Below are 15,298 nucleotides of genomic sequence, written 5' to 3'. Positions count from 1 at the left end.
TTCCCCATATCCCTTAATTCCCCTACTATGTCTTAATCTTGTCTTAAATATATTCACTGAGGTAGCCTCCACCGCTTCAACGGGCAGCAAATTTCATAGATTCACCACCCTCTGAGAAAAGCAGTTCCTCCTTATCTCCATCCTAAATCTACTACCCTGGACCTTGAGGCTATGTTTCCTTTTTTTAAATAAATGTATTGAGAATCAAAAAATTACCCTGCTGCACCTGCAAACCAACCTTTTGTGATTCATGTACAAGCACTCCCAAATCCTCCTTTAGCCTTTCCAATGACCATTGTAGAGATTGTAGATGACAATTTCATTGTAAATGGTGAACTAAGATGCCATTATCTAAATTGTTTTTGCATATTGACTATAGGCTATACTCATTTTGTATATTACAAATGTATTTCAGATTTCATTTCTAAAAATGATGAACAATCTTGTTTCATTTGCATTCATTTGTCAGAATTGGTGACTTCTAACTTTGCTAATACCTCTCTGTATTTTACATTTGGGTACTAGGTTGAGTTGTGCTGTTAAGAATTTCTGACATTCTTTAACAACTCCTCTCCTGGAAATGGACAATCTACAGATACACATTCAAGATTCAAGATTATTTTATTGTCATGTATTAAAACAAAAAATGTGATACTACACTAAATTTCATTTAGTCTACTGAAAGGCAGACAAAGTTTCGCTATGGTAAAAATTGCCCAGCGCACCTTACTGGCAGGGAAAGAGAATCAAAAGAGAGGACCCCCCCCCCCCCCTCAGAGTCACTGAATGTCATGGCTTTCACCTCCAGCATTCTCACAGCCTCTTCAGCCACATAGGCTTCAATCCAAACCAACAGAAACCCAAATTCCAGATGCAGACCTCTGACACCATCAGGAAGATTCCAGCACCATCTTGCATCCTAATTCCGATACCTGGTACCCATTCAGCCAGTCGCCAGCAGACTGCAGCCTGGTCTGAGTCCAATGACCACAGTCGCCAGCCGTCTACAACCTACGTGTGTTCTTGCCTCGAGTCGCCAACAGCCCACTACCTTGTATTCTTTAGCCTCAGAGCCCTCACTGGTCTGCCACCAAGGTCACCGTCCCGTGGATCATCTCTGCTTCTCATTCTCAAATGGGGAGGGGGGGGGTGACTTTCCTGTTTTCTGGTGCCCTGCACCAGTCCTCCACTGCCCCAGAGTCTGCAACTGATCATAGGAGCCCCCATCTTGAGCCAGACCCCACAGTTGCAGGATTTAAAAATAAACCACAGTCAGCTCATTTAACAGGCCTTTTAAAGCTTGTACAGAGCCAATGGCAGTCGGACTGGGAGTTTGGACCCCCAGGGACCGCTGAGACTTTGCTCCCTGCTCTCCACGGGTCTACACCAGTGGCAGTGCTGCCGTGACAGCAGCTCTGGCAGCATCACCATTTGCTGCCACGGCAACAATTCCTGCTGTCATCAGTCAACCACATTCGTGAATTCTTCAGTAGGTAGTAGGGAAATTTGAGAGCATTATCTTTCGACTACTCCCCTTATCACCTCAACCTCTGCGGTGTTTCCTTTCAGTTGAGGGACGTGAAAGTCTCCTGTGGCTGAGATCAGATAACTTGATACATACCAGGGACTGTGCCTGTTTCTGTTTCCCTCTTACAAAATGTGACATGTGTTACAATAATTATTCATTCAACGATTGTTCATTGTTGGGGCACCAGATTCCTTTTCTTTGTGTATATATTGAACACTATGGAAAATGATGGAGTGTTCACTGTACAGTGCAAAATGAGTCCTTTCAGTCTGGCAAACTTCAAAAACCTATTTTAGTCCAACTTTCTTTTTCCTCTATAACTCTGTTTGTAAGTCTTACGGTTTCATGCAATCAGATCCTTCTATGAGTTTTTTTGGAGACTTTTATAATTATCCCTTTCTTTTAAAATTCTCTTGTTAGTTGCTGCAAAAACTGTAGCCAAGTCATTTTCCATACCATTCATGTAAAGCCTGTTAACCTCTGAAGAAAGTGTGTTCTTTTTGGACCTGTTGCTGGTGTGATTGTGGCCATTGACCTCGACATTTGAATTTCAAGTATTTTAGTTTTCTTTGTTATTTTCACATTTTAGGTTACCTGTTGGGCAGTGAGGATTATTATACTCATGAGCGCTGTTATTTCATTCCACCGTTAAACATCACCCGCTGCGCACTCGACTTGCACGATGGGGAGGAACCTGCCCCTGGCTATAATGGCATCTATTCAACCCATTTGTTTACACGGAGAGCCGTTGACCTTCTATCCAAGCATCATCCTGCACAGGTTAGTACACTCTGCAGAAAATTTAATAAGCCTGTGTTGGGTAATGAGCCTGTTTTATGGTGGTCAAAAATGGAGACGGATTTTTGAATCTAATTGCTAAGTTTTTCTTCTTGACAAATTCTCACTTCCAAAACAAGTGGAGAAAGTGACAGTCTAAAGCAAATGATATGTGCCATTAAGCAACTTGACAGGAGGAAGCTTTACAACCAAAATAGAGAAGGAAGGACCTATGGATGTGGATCAGCTGTTTGCTTTAAAGATATGGCCGCATGAATAAACAGTCATATTTATCACAATATTTCTGCTCCATCAGTGATTCAGTAAATGCACACATTAACAAAAAAAATCACAAGATCATATTGTATTTCTCATAGTTCCAGAGCATAGCTTTTCCCATTTTTCATTTTTTATCTTTATGACACACCAATGGCATCATGAAGAGAGCCTCTACTTCCTCAGGAGTTTGCAGAGGAGCTCGTGGAGTTGTTCAAGTGAACCGGTACGGACTTGAAGGGCCGACATGGCCTGTTTCCGTGCTGTAAACGGTTATATGGTTATATGGAAAATGATGGAGTGTTCACTGTACACGTGTGGTGGGCTAGATAGGAGGTAAAAATGACTTGGTGTTGAAATAACTGATCCCAGTGTGGTGAGTTTGTGAGTAAATATTGAAGTCAGAGAAACTGTATTTAACAAAGAAACAAACTACAGTGCAACCTCGTTAGAACGCGATTCGTTAATCTGCGGAATCGCTTATCGCGCGGGTGTCTGTGGACACCAAACATTGACTTTAGGAAGCCAGGCTAACAGTGGCCAACAGCCACAAACTAGAAATGGACTCTTATGACTTATTTACAAGCTCCAAAAGCCAGCAAGTGGGGAGAGAGAGGGCAGCGTGAGTCGGGCGGGCGAGGGGTAGAGACCGGCAGCGTGAGTCGGGCGGGCGAGGGGGGGAGACCGGCAGCACGAGTTGGGCGGGCAAGGGGGGGAAGACCGGCAGCATGAGTCAGGCGAGTGGGAGGGGGGAGACGGCAGCACAACTGGAAGGAAGTGGGGGTGGTTACGGCAGCAGAATTCAGGTGGGCTTAAATCTGGCTTTCTGAAATCCTGAAAAATCCGAAATTCCCCCAAGGGTTCCAGATAAAGGATTGTGTACCTGTATGTGGAGTTTAAACGTCTTATTAGAGTTTGAGTCACAGCATTCTGTTTTCCTGCTTCATGTATCATGACATATTTGCATCTGTTCCACGACTAGGCTGTAACGTGGTATGAAATCTTGGACCCCAACTACCGCATTCTAACAAGGTTTTACTGTATTTCAGAAGCAAGGAATATGATTACCATCACCTACTGCTTTTCTTATTTTTACAGATAAACATTGCACAGAAAAATGTGATCTTGCCAAAAATCTGAAATCTTACTAAGAATCAAATTTCTAAAGCATTGCTCTTGTGGTATATGTATTAGTGGGGTGGTGTAAGTGAAGTATGACAGGGATAGAAAGATTTACATTTAATTGCCTGAAAACAAAAATGACTGATTTAATAGCCCAGAAAATAAATAAATTATCTGAACACTTGTATAATAATTTTCATTTCTTCAAGGGACATTAATACAAGCTTAAAAACAGAGGCAGGAATTGTGGTGGAACAATTTATTCCTCTAAATTTAAGTAATAAAAGGAAATAGTATATTCAGTTTATGTAAAATGTAGAGGTTATTGTGACTAATTCATTCAGTATATATATTTCATGGTTTTTTTTCACTTCATTTGTTTGATATATTAGTAACATGTAGCAAAAAAATACATTGAATTTTAAAATGTGTCTGTGCATTGATCTATGATGTTTCCAATAAAGCTGTTGAACCCTAATGCTAACTATTGAGGATGTTAACTTAAATAACAGCATAAAATTCTGGAAAATCTTTGCTGGTTGCAACATCTGCAGTGAGTAACATTTCAAGTAATTTACCTTCATACTGTCCTTTGGCCTGTTTTTCTCCTAAAAATGGCAGTAAATCAATGTTTCTTTGGTTCTCCTAAGTAGCATGACTATTGGTCTTCTTTTGTCTTGGACAATTTAGTTTTAGGCTAGATGGACAAGAATTTTTTTAAATATTCAAGATTCAAGATTATTGTCATGTAATAAAACAGAAAATGTGATCTTGCACTAAATTTTCTTTAGTCTACCATAAGGGCAGACAAAGATTCGCTATCAGTAGAAATTGCCGGCACCCCTTACAGTTAGGGAAAGAGAAGCAAAAGAAAGTCACTCCCCCCCAGAGTCACTGAGTGTTCATGGATTTGGCTCTAGTTCTCCCACAGTCCAAACCATCGACGTCCTGAGCTCCAGGTCCAAACCTCTGACATGATCAGGAAGCTTCCAGTGCCCTCAGCATCCTCTTGGGTCCTGGTTTTAATACCGGGTACCCCTTCAGCCAGTCTCCATTCAGTCTCCAGCAGTCTGTAGGCTGTTGCCAGTCCCTTGACCACAGTTGCCTGCAGCCTGCAACCCGTGTGAATTCCTCACCTCAAAATGCCAACAGCCCACCACCTGTGTGACCAGCAGCCAAAGGTTTATCATTTTAATTACAGAAATTAATTTATTTTTCTCCTAATTTTGTGTGGTGATATACCATTTAATGAGTATAACTTGAAGATATCGGGACAAGTTGAAAAGGATGCTTAAATATTGCAAAGAGGAACCTAGGCTTTGTAAGCGGAGGTATAGAATACCAAAAGAATGAAATCTGGCTAATTCTTTACTAATGACTGGGTAGTCTAAGCTAGAGTGCTGTCTCCTTTTTGGGTACTGTACTTCATCAAAGCCTCAGAGAATAATGGAGATTGTCCAGATTGGCATAAAAGATCAGGAATTCCAGTCACATTGAGAGACCTGAGAAGGCAAAATTGCTTTCCTTGGACTGGAAAAAATTAAAGGTACTCGAGGTATTGAAAGGCATAATATTTTGCAACTAAGTAATAAGAAGCTATTGTCATTGGCAGGGGGATACAGGGATAGGAACAAAAGATCTAGAAAAGCAAAAAGTATTTTTGGCAGCTGGTTTCCTATGTATGACCCGAAGATGTGGTGGAAGCAGGTTCAGTAATCTCAAAGGGAAGTTGGTTGTGTCTATTACGGAGACATGGCTGGATTTTGTTTTAGATGGCCTGGAGAATGAGGTAAAAGTGGTGGAGATGTAGCACTGCTAATTATTGAAGAGTGCCACAATTTCACTCAGAGAGGATATAATGGCGGGCTCAACTACTGAGGCAGTGTGGATAGAGATCAGAAATAGGAAAAGTACAATCTTTACACTATGGCCTCTCAATGACCATAGGAGGTGGAGGAACAGATGTGTAAGAAAATTGTAAAAGTGTCTTTTTTTTTGTAGTGGGAGATTTATTTCTCTGGTGTTGACTGCAAAGATGCCAGAGATTTAGATGGGGTAGAATTTGTTAAGTATATCCAGGAGAGTTTCTTGAAGCAGCTTGTAGACTGGCGTAACCAGGAAGGGGGCCAGACCAGACCTTGGAGAGGCCAGGTGATTGAAGTTTCAGTGGCAGAACATTTGAAAACACCGATCACCTTCTTTAAGTTTCAAGATAGTTATGGATAAGAACAAGCTTAGGCCTTGTAAAAAAAGTACTAAATGGAGGGAGGACAAACTCGGACAGGATTAAGCAAGAGCCAGTGGGAGTAAACTGCATTATTGGGTAAGACCACACTGATATGTGGCATTTGTTTAAGGACGAACTAATTAAAGTTCAAGACTGGCATAATCCAGTGAGTAGGAAGGATGGGGAAGGCAAGGTAAGAGAACTTCATCACTAAGAGAAAGGAAGCATTTGTAGCTACAATCAAATAGGACCCTGGAGTTATATAAAGATTGCAGGAAAGTGTTCAAGCAAGGCATTAAAAAGCCAAAACAGGCCATGAAATATTCTTGATGAGCAGGGTTAAAGAAAATCTCAGGGCATTTATGCTTGCATTAAAAACATAATGACTAGGGAGAGGATAGAACCACTCAAGGACAAAGGAGGGTATTTAAACTTAATTGGAGGAAGTGAGTGACGAACTAAATTAGTACTTTATAACCATTTAACCGTTTAAGGTGCAGAAACAGCCCATGTCGGCCCTTCGAGTCCATACCAGTTCACTTGAATATCTCCACTAGCTCAACCCTCTCACTCTCTGCCCATAATCCTCCAACCCCCTCACCTTCATGTACACATCCTTTCTCTTCTTCTCTTTGGCTTGGCTTCGTGGACGAAGATTTATGGAGGGGGTAAAAGTCCACGTCAGCTGCAGGCTCGTTTGTGGCTGACAAGTCCGATGCGGGACAGGCAGACACGGTTGCAGCGGCTGCAGGGGAAAATTGGTTGGTTGGGGTTGGGTGCTGGGTTTTTCCTCCTTTGCCTTTTGTCAGTGAGGTCACATCCAACCTTCTCTTAAATGGCAGAAGGGACCCTGCCGCAAATATCTCTTTTGGAAGATCATTCCATTCTGCCACCACTCGCTGAGGGAAAAAGCGTCCTCTAATATTTCTCCTAAAGTTTTGCCCCCTTACCCTTAAGTCATGCCCTCTTGTTCCAACCTCCCCTGCCCTCAGGGGAAAAAGTCTCTTTATGTCTAGTCTATCTATTCCTTTCATAATTTTAAATACCTCTACTTTGCATAGGTATTTACCAAGGAGAAGGATATTGACCTTAATATGGAAAACCTTCACGTATAAGGGGATTTTGAGCTGAAAAAAAAAGTGGTGGTGTTGGATCTTTTGAGGGACATTAAGGTGGAGAAGTCACTGGGTCTTGAAGATATATACCATGCTTATTGAAAGAGGCAAGAGAAGAGATTTCCGGGACCTTATGTTAGAAAGGATGTGATGTTGTTGGAGAGGGTGCAGAGGAGATTTACTTGGATGATTCCTGGAATGCAAAGGATAATGTATGAGGAACATTTGGCAGCTCTTGGATTGTATTCATTGGAGTAGAGAAGAATGAGAGGGGATCTCATCGAGACATTTTGAATTTTGAAAGGTTTTGACAGAGTGGATGGAGATAAGATGTTTCTCTTGTGGGTGAATCAAGGACAAAGGGTCACAGTCTTAAACTTAGAAGTTAGAGGAAGAATTTCTTTAGTTGGAGTGTCGTGGATCTATGGAACTCACTAACGCATATAGTGGTGGAGGCCAAATCACTGGGAGAATTTAAACAGGAAATTGATAAGAATCTAATCAGTAAGGTTATCAAGGCTAGAAATTGGAACTAGGTGTGAGCATAGTTCAGCTTAGTGTCGAGTCACAGAACAGACCCGATGGGCCTAGTGGCCGCCTTCTGTTCCTTTATCTTGTGATCTTTACATCCCCACCAGCAGAGGTCAAGGTCCCTGGAGGTTTAGTGAGTAGCTAATGAATGTTTGTTCAAGAAGGGAGAAAAGGATATTCTGGGAAAGTAAAGTCCAGTAAGACACATTACAATGGTAGGTAGGAAAACTATTGGAAAGCATACTTAGGGATAGGATTTATGCACGTTGGATAAGTCATGGTCAGATTCGAGACAGTCAACATGGCTTTGTGAGGTCAAGTCATGTTTTACTAATTTTCATTTTATGAGGAGGTGGCAAAGATTGTTGATGTGGGTAGAGCAGTGAACATTGTCTACGTTGTCACAGTGGGCAGGACTTTAGTAAGGCATTTGACAAGGTCCTCATCATAGGCTGATCTGGAAGGTGTTGATGCATGGGATCTGTGCTAAGTTGATAGTTCATATACAAAATTGGCTGACCCATAGGAGACAGAGGGTAAAGGTGAAAGGGTGTCATTTGGCCTGGTGGCCTGAGATCAGTGGTGTTCTGCAGGGTCTAGTGTTGGCACTCTGTTGTGTGTGATATATATATATAAATTACTTGGATGAAAACGTCAGTAGGTAGGTTAGTAAATTTTCAGATGATACAAAAATTAGTGGAGTTGTGGACGATATAGAGGACTATCAAAGAATGTAACAGGATACAGATCTATTGCAGAAATGGGCATAAAAATATCAGATGAAGTTTAATCCAGGCAAGTGTATGGTGTGGCACTTTGGTAGGTCAAATGTAAAGGGAAAGTATACAGTTCAGATTTCAGACATTGTCAGAGTACATATGACACCATATACAATCCTGAGATTCATTTTTCCTGTCGGTGAGGCAGAATTACCATAGAACACTACAGCACATAAAACAAGCCATTTGGCCCCTCTAGTCCGTGCTGACCATCAACTCGCTAGTCCCACTGACCTGCTTCTATTCTATAACCCTCCAGACCTTTCCCATCCATGTATTTATCCAATTTATTCTTAAAACACAAGATCAAGCCCACATTCACCACATCAGGTCAGCTCTCTGAGTGAAGGGCTTCCCCCTAATATTCCCCTTATACCTTTCAGCTTAAAACTATGAACCCTCGTATTTATCTCCCCCAATCTAAGTGGAAAAAGCCAACTCACATCCACACTGTCTATTCCTCTCATAATCTTGTAAACCTCTATCAAAAAAAAGTCGTAACGTGTTTAATCTTTCCTTTTAACTCAACTCCTGAAGATCTGCAACATCCTAGTGAATCTTCTCTGCACTCTTTCAATCTTATTGATATCCTTCTTGAAGCTAGATGCCCAGAACTGCACACAATATTCCAAATTTGGCCTCACCAATGTCTTAAACAACTTCAATCTAACATTTTGCACTACCACTTATTGGTAGTACAAAACCAAACTGTACACAATGTAAACAAATAAAGGAATATAAACAACTGACTCTGCAATACAAAGAAGAAAAAATGACATCCAATAAAATGCAAAATTAAGAGTCCGTAAGAGTCCATATTTGAGTTTATTATTGAGGAGTCTTATGTAGAGGGGTAGCAGCTATTCCTGAACCTGGTGGTGTGAATCTTGTGGCCCCTGTGCCTCTTTCTTGATGGTAGCAGCGAGAACAAGAGCATGTGCTGGGTGGTGTGAATCTTTGATAATTGCTAATGTTCTCTGACGGCAGCATTTTCCATAGATGTTCTTGAGGGTGGGGAAGGTTTGCATGTGATGTCCTGGGCTGTGTCCATTTCTTATTGCAGGGCTTTACACTCGGGGGTAATGGTGTCCCCATACCAGACTGTGATGGCTGGACTCTGAAAAACATTGTGCAAAGGGATCTGGGAGTTCTAGTCCATAGCTCTATGAAAGTGGCAAGTAGATGGGGTGGTAAAGAAGGCCAATGGTATGCTTGGCTTCATTGGGTTGTGGTATGGAGAACAAAAGTAAGAAGATCATGTTCCAGCTGTACAAAACTTTGGTTAGGCCATACTTGGAATGCTGTATGAAATTCTGGTTGCTCCATTATAGGAAGGATGTGGAGGTTTTGGAAAGTGTAAAGAAGAGGTTTAGCAAAATGTTGCCTGGTTTAGAGGTTATGCGTTTTATGCGTTATAGGGAGAGAGTAGACAGAATTGGGTTGTTTTCTGAGGCATGTTGGAGGCTGAGGAGAGACCTTATAGAGATGTATAAATCATAAGGGCATTGATAGGGTGGACAGCCAAAATATTTTGATACCAGGATAAAAGTTTTGCATATTAAAGGACGTGTTTAAGGGAGATGTGCGAGGCAAATATTTTACACAGTTAATTGTGGGTACATGGAATTTACTGCCAGGGGTTGTGATAGAAGCAGATACAATAGTAGCAATTAAAAGGATTCCAGATAGACACATGAATATGGAGGGAATGGATGGATATCTATCAAGTGGAAGCAGCTGAGTTTTGAACATGATGTTCAGTACTGACATGTGGTGAAGGGCCTACTCCTGTACCATACTATTCAACGTTCTATGTAAATAAAGCAAAATTGCAGGTCTGTAGGAAAGAGCAAATAACTAGCACTATTTGGATAGTTCCTTCAAAGGTATATAATCACAGACGTAATGGGCTAAATGGCCCTCTCAAGTGCAGGGAGATTCTGTGGAAGAATTAGTTATGAAAGTTTCAACTGCCGATATTAATAACTAAGTAACCGTAGAACCTCAGACAGAAATCCACCTGTTTTAGATGTGGTTGGAGCATCAATGATCTTAAGCCAGATGATCAAAAATAAAACTAACTTCCAATTGTGTTCACTTTTTTTTTGCAGCCATTATTTCTCTACTTAGCTCTTCAGTCGGTTCACATGCCCCTTCAGGTGCCTAAAAAGTACATGGAGCCATACAATTTTATCTCTGATAGGAATCGACATCACTATGCAGGAATGGTGTCAGTGATGGATGAAGCTGTGGGGAACATCACGGATGCTTTGCAGCATTATGGATACTGGAACAATACTGTCCTGGTCTTCTCCACAGGTAGGTCAAGAGGTGATGATAATTTTGCATCCTCTGAATTATATTAGTTACATCTGGAGTTTACATCACCTTTTTTTTAACTATGACCCAATAAACATTTAACCTTGTATTGAGCCTAATTCCATTTATTTTTCTGAGTTTGTTTCGTAACACTACTATCTTGTCATGAGGCAGTTTCCGATTCTTAGCTGCAAATTTTATTCCAGAATATGAGTAAATCTTTTTTTTTAAATTTTTTAAAGTGAGTTTTATTTTTCTGCCTAATTCAGAATGATATTTCAAAACTCTCTTGTGGATTTTTTTTCCAGCAAGATGATGGTTGACTAAGGAAAATAATAATAGGAGCTGTAGTAGACGGCTGTAGTAGACAGTCAGGAGCTGTAGTAGACGGCTGTAGTAGACAGTCAGGAGCTGTAGTAGACGGCTGTAGTAGGCAGTCAGGAGCTGTAGTAGACGGCTGTAGTAGGCAGTCAGGAGCTGTAGTAGACGGCTGTAGTAGGCAGTCAGGAGCTGTAGTAGACGGCTGTAGTAGGCAGTCAGGAGCTGTAGTAGACGGCTGTAGTAGACAGTCAGGAGCTGTAGTAGACGGCTGTAGTAGGCAGTCAGGAGCTGTAGTAGACGGCTGTAGTAGGCAGTCAGGAGCTGTAGTAGACGGCTGTAGTAGGCAGTCAGGAGCTGTAGTAGACGGCTGTAGTAGACAGTCAGGAGCTGTAGTAGACGGCTGTAGTAGACAGTCAGGAGCTGTAGTAGACGGCTGTAGTAGACAGTCAGGAGCTGTAGTAGACAGTCAGGAGCTGTAGTAGACAGTCAGGAGCTGTAGTAGACGGCTGTAGTAGACAGTCAGGAGCTGTAGTAGACAGTCAGGAGCTGTAGTAGACAGTCAGGAGCTGTAGTAGACGGCTGTAGTAGACAGTCAGGAGCTGTAGTAGACGACTGTAGTAGACAGTCCTCCTTGTCTGTTCAGCCATTCAGTAAAATTATGGTTATTATATGATTATTATCCATTTTTCCACTTTTCTATCTATTGCTTGTAGCCCTTGGTTGCTCTGTCATAAAAAAAATTCAAGCAGCATCTACCACTCACTATGGTTCTGCCTTCTCAGGCAAAATTGACTGATTTAAAAGTAAAAACACAATGCTGGAGAAACTCAGCAGGTCAAACAGTGTCCTTTATATAGCAAAGATAAAGATACATAACCAACGTTTAAGGTTTGAGCCCTTCGTGAAGGTATGGACAAAATGTGGGCAGGTGTCCGAACAAAATGGTGAAGGTGGAGAGGAGGGGGGTGAGGGGCTAGGTGAGGAGCCCAGTCCCAAAGGCAGGATGTGGGAAAGAGGGCACACGAGCAAACGAGTGGAGGGGGGATGGCTGTGTGAATGGAGAAGGAAGGGGATAGAGAGCTGGAGGAAATGAGGAGAGAGGAAGAACAAGGAGTAGGCGAGCAGAAACCAGAGAAGTTGACGTTAATGCCATCCAGCTGGAGGGTGCTGAGACGGTGAATTAGGTGTGGCTTCTCCAATTTATGGGTGGTCTTAATACATGAGGCCATGGACAGACATGCCAGCATGTGAGTGGGGCACAGAATTTAAAAGGTTGGCCACTGGGAGCCCTGTCACCGAGACAGACAGAATGAAGGTGCTCAGCGAAGCAATTTCCCAGTCTGCGTTCAGTCTCTCCAATGTAGAGAAGGCCACAATGGGAGTGCTGGATGCATTAAATGACTCCCGCGGATACACAAGTTAAGTGTTGATTCACTTGGAAGGACTGTTAGGGCCCCAAATGGTCATGAGGGAGGAAGTATGGGTGAAGTTGCCAAGGGGGTGATTAATAAGAAAGGATGAGTGGAAGAGGCAGTCTTGGAGCAAGCGATCCCTACAGAAGGTGGAGAGGAGAAGATGTGTCTGGTGTTGGGATCATGTTAATAGGTGGCTGAAATTATGGAAAATAATGGATTGTATGTAGAGGCTGGAAATCTTGTTTCTGTTGTGACTGGGGGCCAGGACAGATGAGGGGGAAAGAGAGGAAATGCTGGCATGGGCTGAGTTGATGGTGGTGGAGGGGAAACCACGTTTTGGAAGAAGGAAGACAGTCTGGATGATCTGGACTGGAAGACCCACATCTTGGGAACAGTTACAACTGAAGAGGAGAAAATGAGAGAAAGGAATAGAATCTTTGCAGGGGACTGGGTGAGAAGAAACAGAGAAATTGACTGATGACCACCTTCTAAGGCAGTCTTCTGTATATAGCTGCGTAATTTAGCATCCCGACACATACAGTTCAACTCCGATTATCTGAAATGGTTGGGACTGGGCCTATTTTGGATAAACGGTTTTTTCAGAGAACTGCTCATTTTTAAAAACAGCCCAGTAGCAACAGAAAAATCACGTAACTGTATTTAATCAACAACAAACAACAAAGGGAAGGCTTTTTAAGCATTAAAACAATGTTTAATTCTCACCAAAAAAATGTTGGCCGCCACTGATCACTGGTACTTCCGCACTGAGGCCCCGCTCGAGCTAGGAAGGTGCTGCTCCTGCCCGGGAGCCCAAGGTTCCCGCTGCTGCTACCACCAAGTGTCCAAGGATTTTGGATAACTGAGGATTTTGGTGAATCCGATTTTGGATAATCGGAGTTGTACTGTATCTTGTATGACTGAAACTGCTGAGTTTGTATAATCAATTTAGTTGAACAAGAAAGTCTGCAGACCCTGGCATCGAGTGCAACAGATAAATGTGCTGGAGAAACTCAACAGGTCATGCAACATCCATAGGGAGTGAAGTAAAAGGGCCCATGTCTGAAACGTTGGTATCCCTTAACTTCCTGTGGATCCTGTGTGACCTGCTGAGTTTCTCCAGCGCGTTTGTGTATTGTACAATCGATTATTCTTTTCTACTTCTGAAACTTTGCTCGAGTATCAGCTTTTAATTGAGCATTAATACCCACACTCCTGTTCGGCTCCGAATCATGGGTCCTCTACCGGCACCACCTACGGCTCCTAGAACGCTTCCACCAGCGTTGTCTCCGCTCCATCCTCAACATCCATTGGAGCGCTTTCATCCCTAGCGTCGAGGTGCTCGAGATGGCAGAGGTCGACAGCATCGAGTCCACGCTGCTGAAGATCCAGCTGCGCTGGATGGGTCACGTCTCCAGAATGGAGGACCATCGCCTTCCCAAGATCGTGTTATATGGCGAGCTCTCCACTGGCCACCGTGACAGAGGTGCACCAAAGAAAAGGTACAAGGACTGCCTAAAGAAATCTCTTGGTGCCTGCCACATTGACCACCGCCAGTGGGCTGATAACGCCTCAAACCGTGCATCTTGGCGCCTCACAGTTTGGCGGGCAGCAACCTCCTTTGAAGAAGACCGCAGAGCCCACCTCACTGACAAAAGGCAAAGGAGGAAAAACCCAACACCCAACCCCAACCAACCAATTTTCCCCTGCAACCGCTGCAACCGTGTCTGCCTGTCCCGCATCGGACTTGTCAGCCACAAACGAGCCTGCAGCTGACGTGGACTTTTTACCCCCTCCATAAATCTTCGTCCGCGAAGCCAAGCCAAAGAGAATATCTAATTGCTGCAAAGTTCTTACAAAGGCTTGCATTGTACTGAAAAAAAATCTGTAGTTGTGTGGCATGCTTGTAGTTTATGGGATGCCCTACAGATGTGAAATGTTTCTAGTTTTTGAAATACAAATATTTGATGGAATTTTAGCAGAATTCTAGGTTATCGCCTCCAGCAATAGAGTTAGTGTTGTAGCAAGGTTAAAAGAATGAAATGGCAATCTGTGGGGAGTAAATTCAAACTGTCCGATTTGCTGTCTGTGCTTTAAGTAATTGCTATCGGTGATTTTGAAATTGTAGTAACTCCCAGTCTAGTCATTGAGTTCTGTGGTTTTTATGTGGATAAGGAAGGCCCATAGGTTCTGGGGCACTTAAATGCAGTATGATGAAGACTCTCAGCAGGCTTTAATTTATTATTAAATCCCAGCTGCAATCTATTATTGCAAAAGTGGTGTATAGTGTTCTTAATTGGCTAAAAAAAACATTCAAACATTTGCTTTTATCCTAAATGCACAATAAGTACATAGTTGAGCGTTAATTGGAAAAAGAACAAGAGATGGACAATTATTTTTATGCATTGAGCTGTTACGATCTGGAATGTACCATTTGAAAAGGTGGTAGAAACTGATCACAGAGTGACTTTAAAGATAATTATCCACACAATTGCAAAGGGAAAATGTTAAGGGATGTGAGGAAATATCGGGAATTGGTTGAGTTGCACATCTTTCAGAGTTGAATCTGGCTCAGTGAACAAAATGACTGCCTTCTGTGATTAACTCCAGAGTTTAAAATCTCGAGGCATGCCAGAGGGGGGGGTGGAGGGAATATAAAAGAGAGAGTTCACTGTGGTATACATTAAGGAAATCAACACTGAAATTGAAGGACGGTATCCTAGAAGGCCCTTTAAATAATGCCATATGGGTAGAGCTTAGGGATGACCACTTTACAGTCAGTAAATTGGAAAGTTCATAAGAAATGTAAGAATGAAAAGATTATAGAAGCAGGGTATTCCAACTTTCCCAAAATCAACTGGGATTACCTTAGTGTGAAACATTTAGAATGG

General features: G+C 42.3%; 1 protein-coding gene across 1 annotated transcript in view; it reads left to right on the top strand.

The window, feature by feature from the left end:
- Positions 1–15,298, top strand: part of arsb (arylsulfatase B) — a 122,423-nt gene that overhangs the window by 28,834 nt on the left and 78,291 nt on the right. Inside the window, exons 3-4 of the mRNA XM_069938288.1 lie at positions 2,118–2,308; positions 10,467–10,674. Of these exons, the coding sequence (XP_069794389.1) occupies positions 2,118–2,308; positions 10,467–10,674 (399 nt within the window). The remainder of the gene's footprint in view (positions 1–2,117; positions 2,309–10,466; positions 10,675–15,298) is intronic.

This window comes from Narcine bancroftii, chromosome 1 (assembly GCF_036971445.1).
Source record: "Narcine bancroftii isolate sNarBan1 chromosome 1, sNarBan1.hap1, whole genome shotgun sequence".
In the NCBI taxonomy this organism is placed as follows: domain Eukaryota; kingdom Metazoa; phylum Chordata; class Chondrichthyes; order Torpediniformes; family Narcinidae; genus Narcine; species Narcine bancroftii.
The sequence above is the reverse complement of the archived record's forward strand: the minus strand, read 5'-3'. Positions and strand labels throughout refer to the sequence as shown.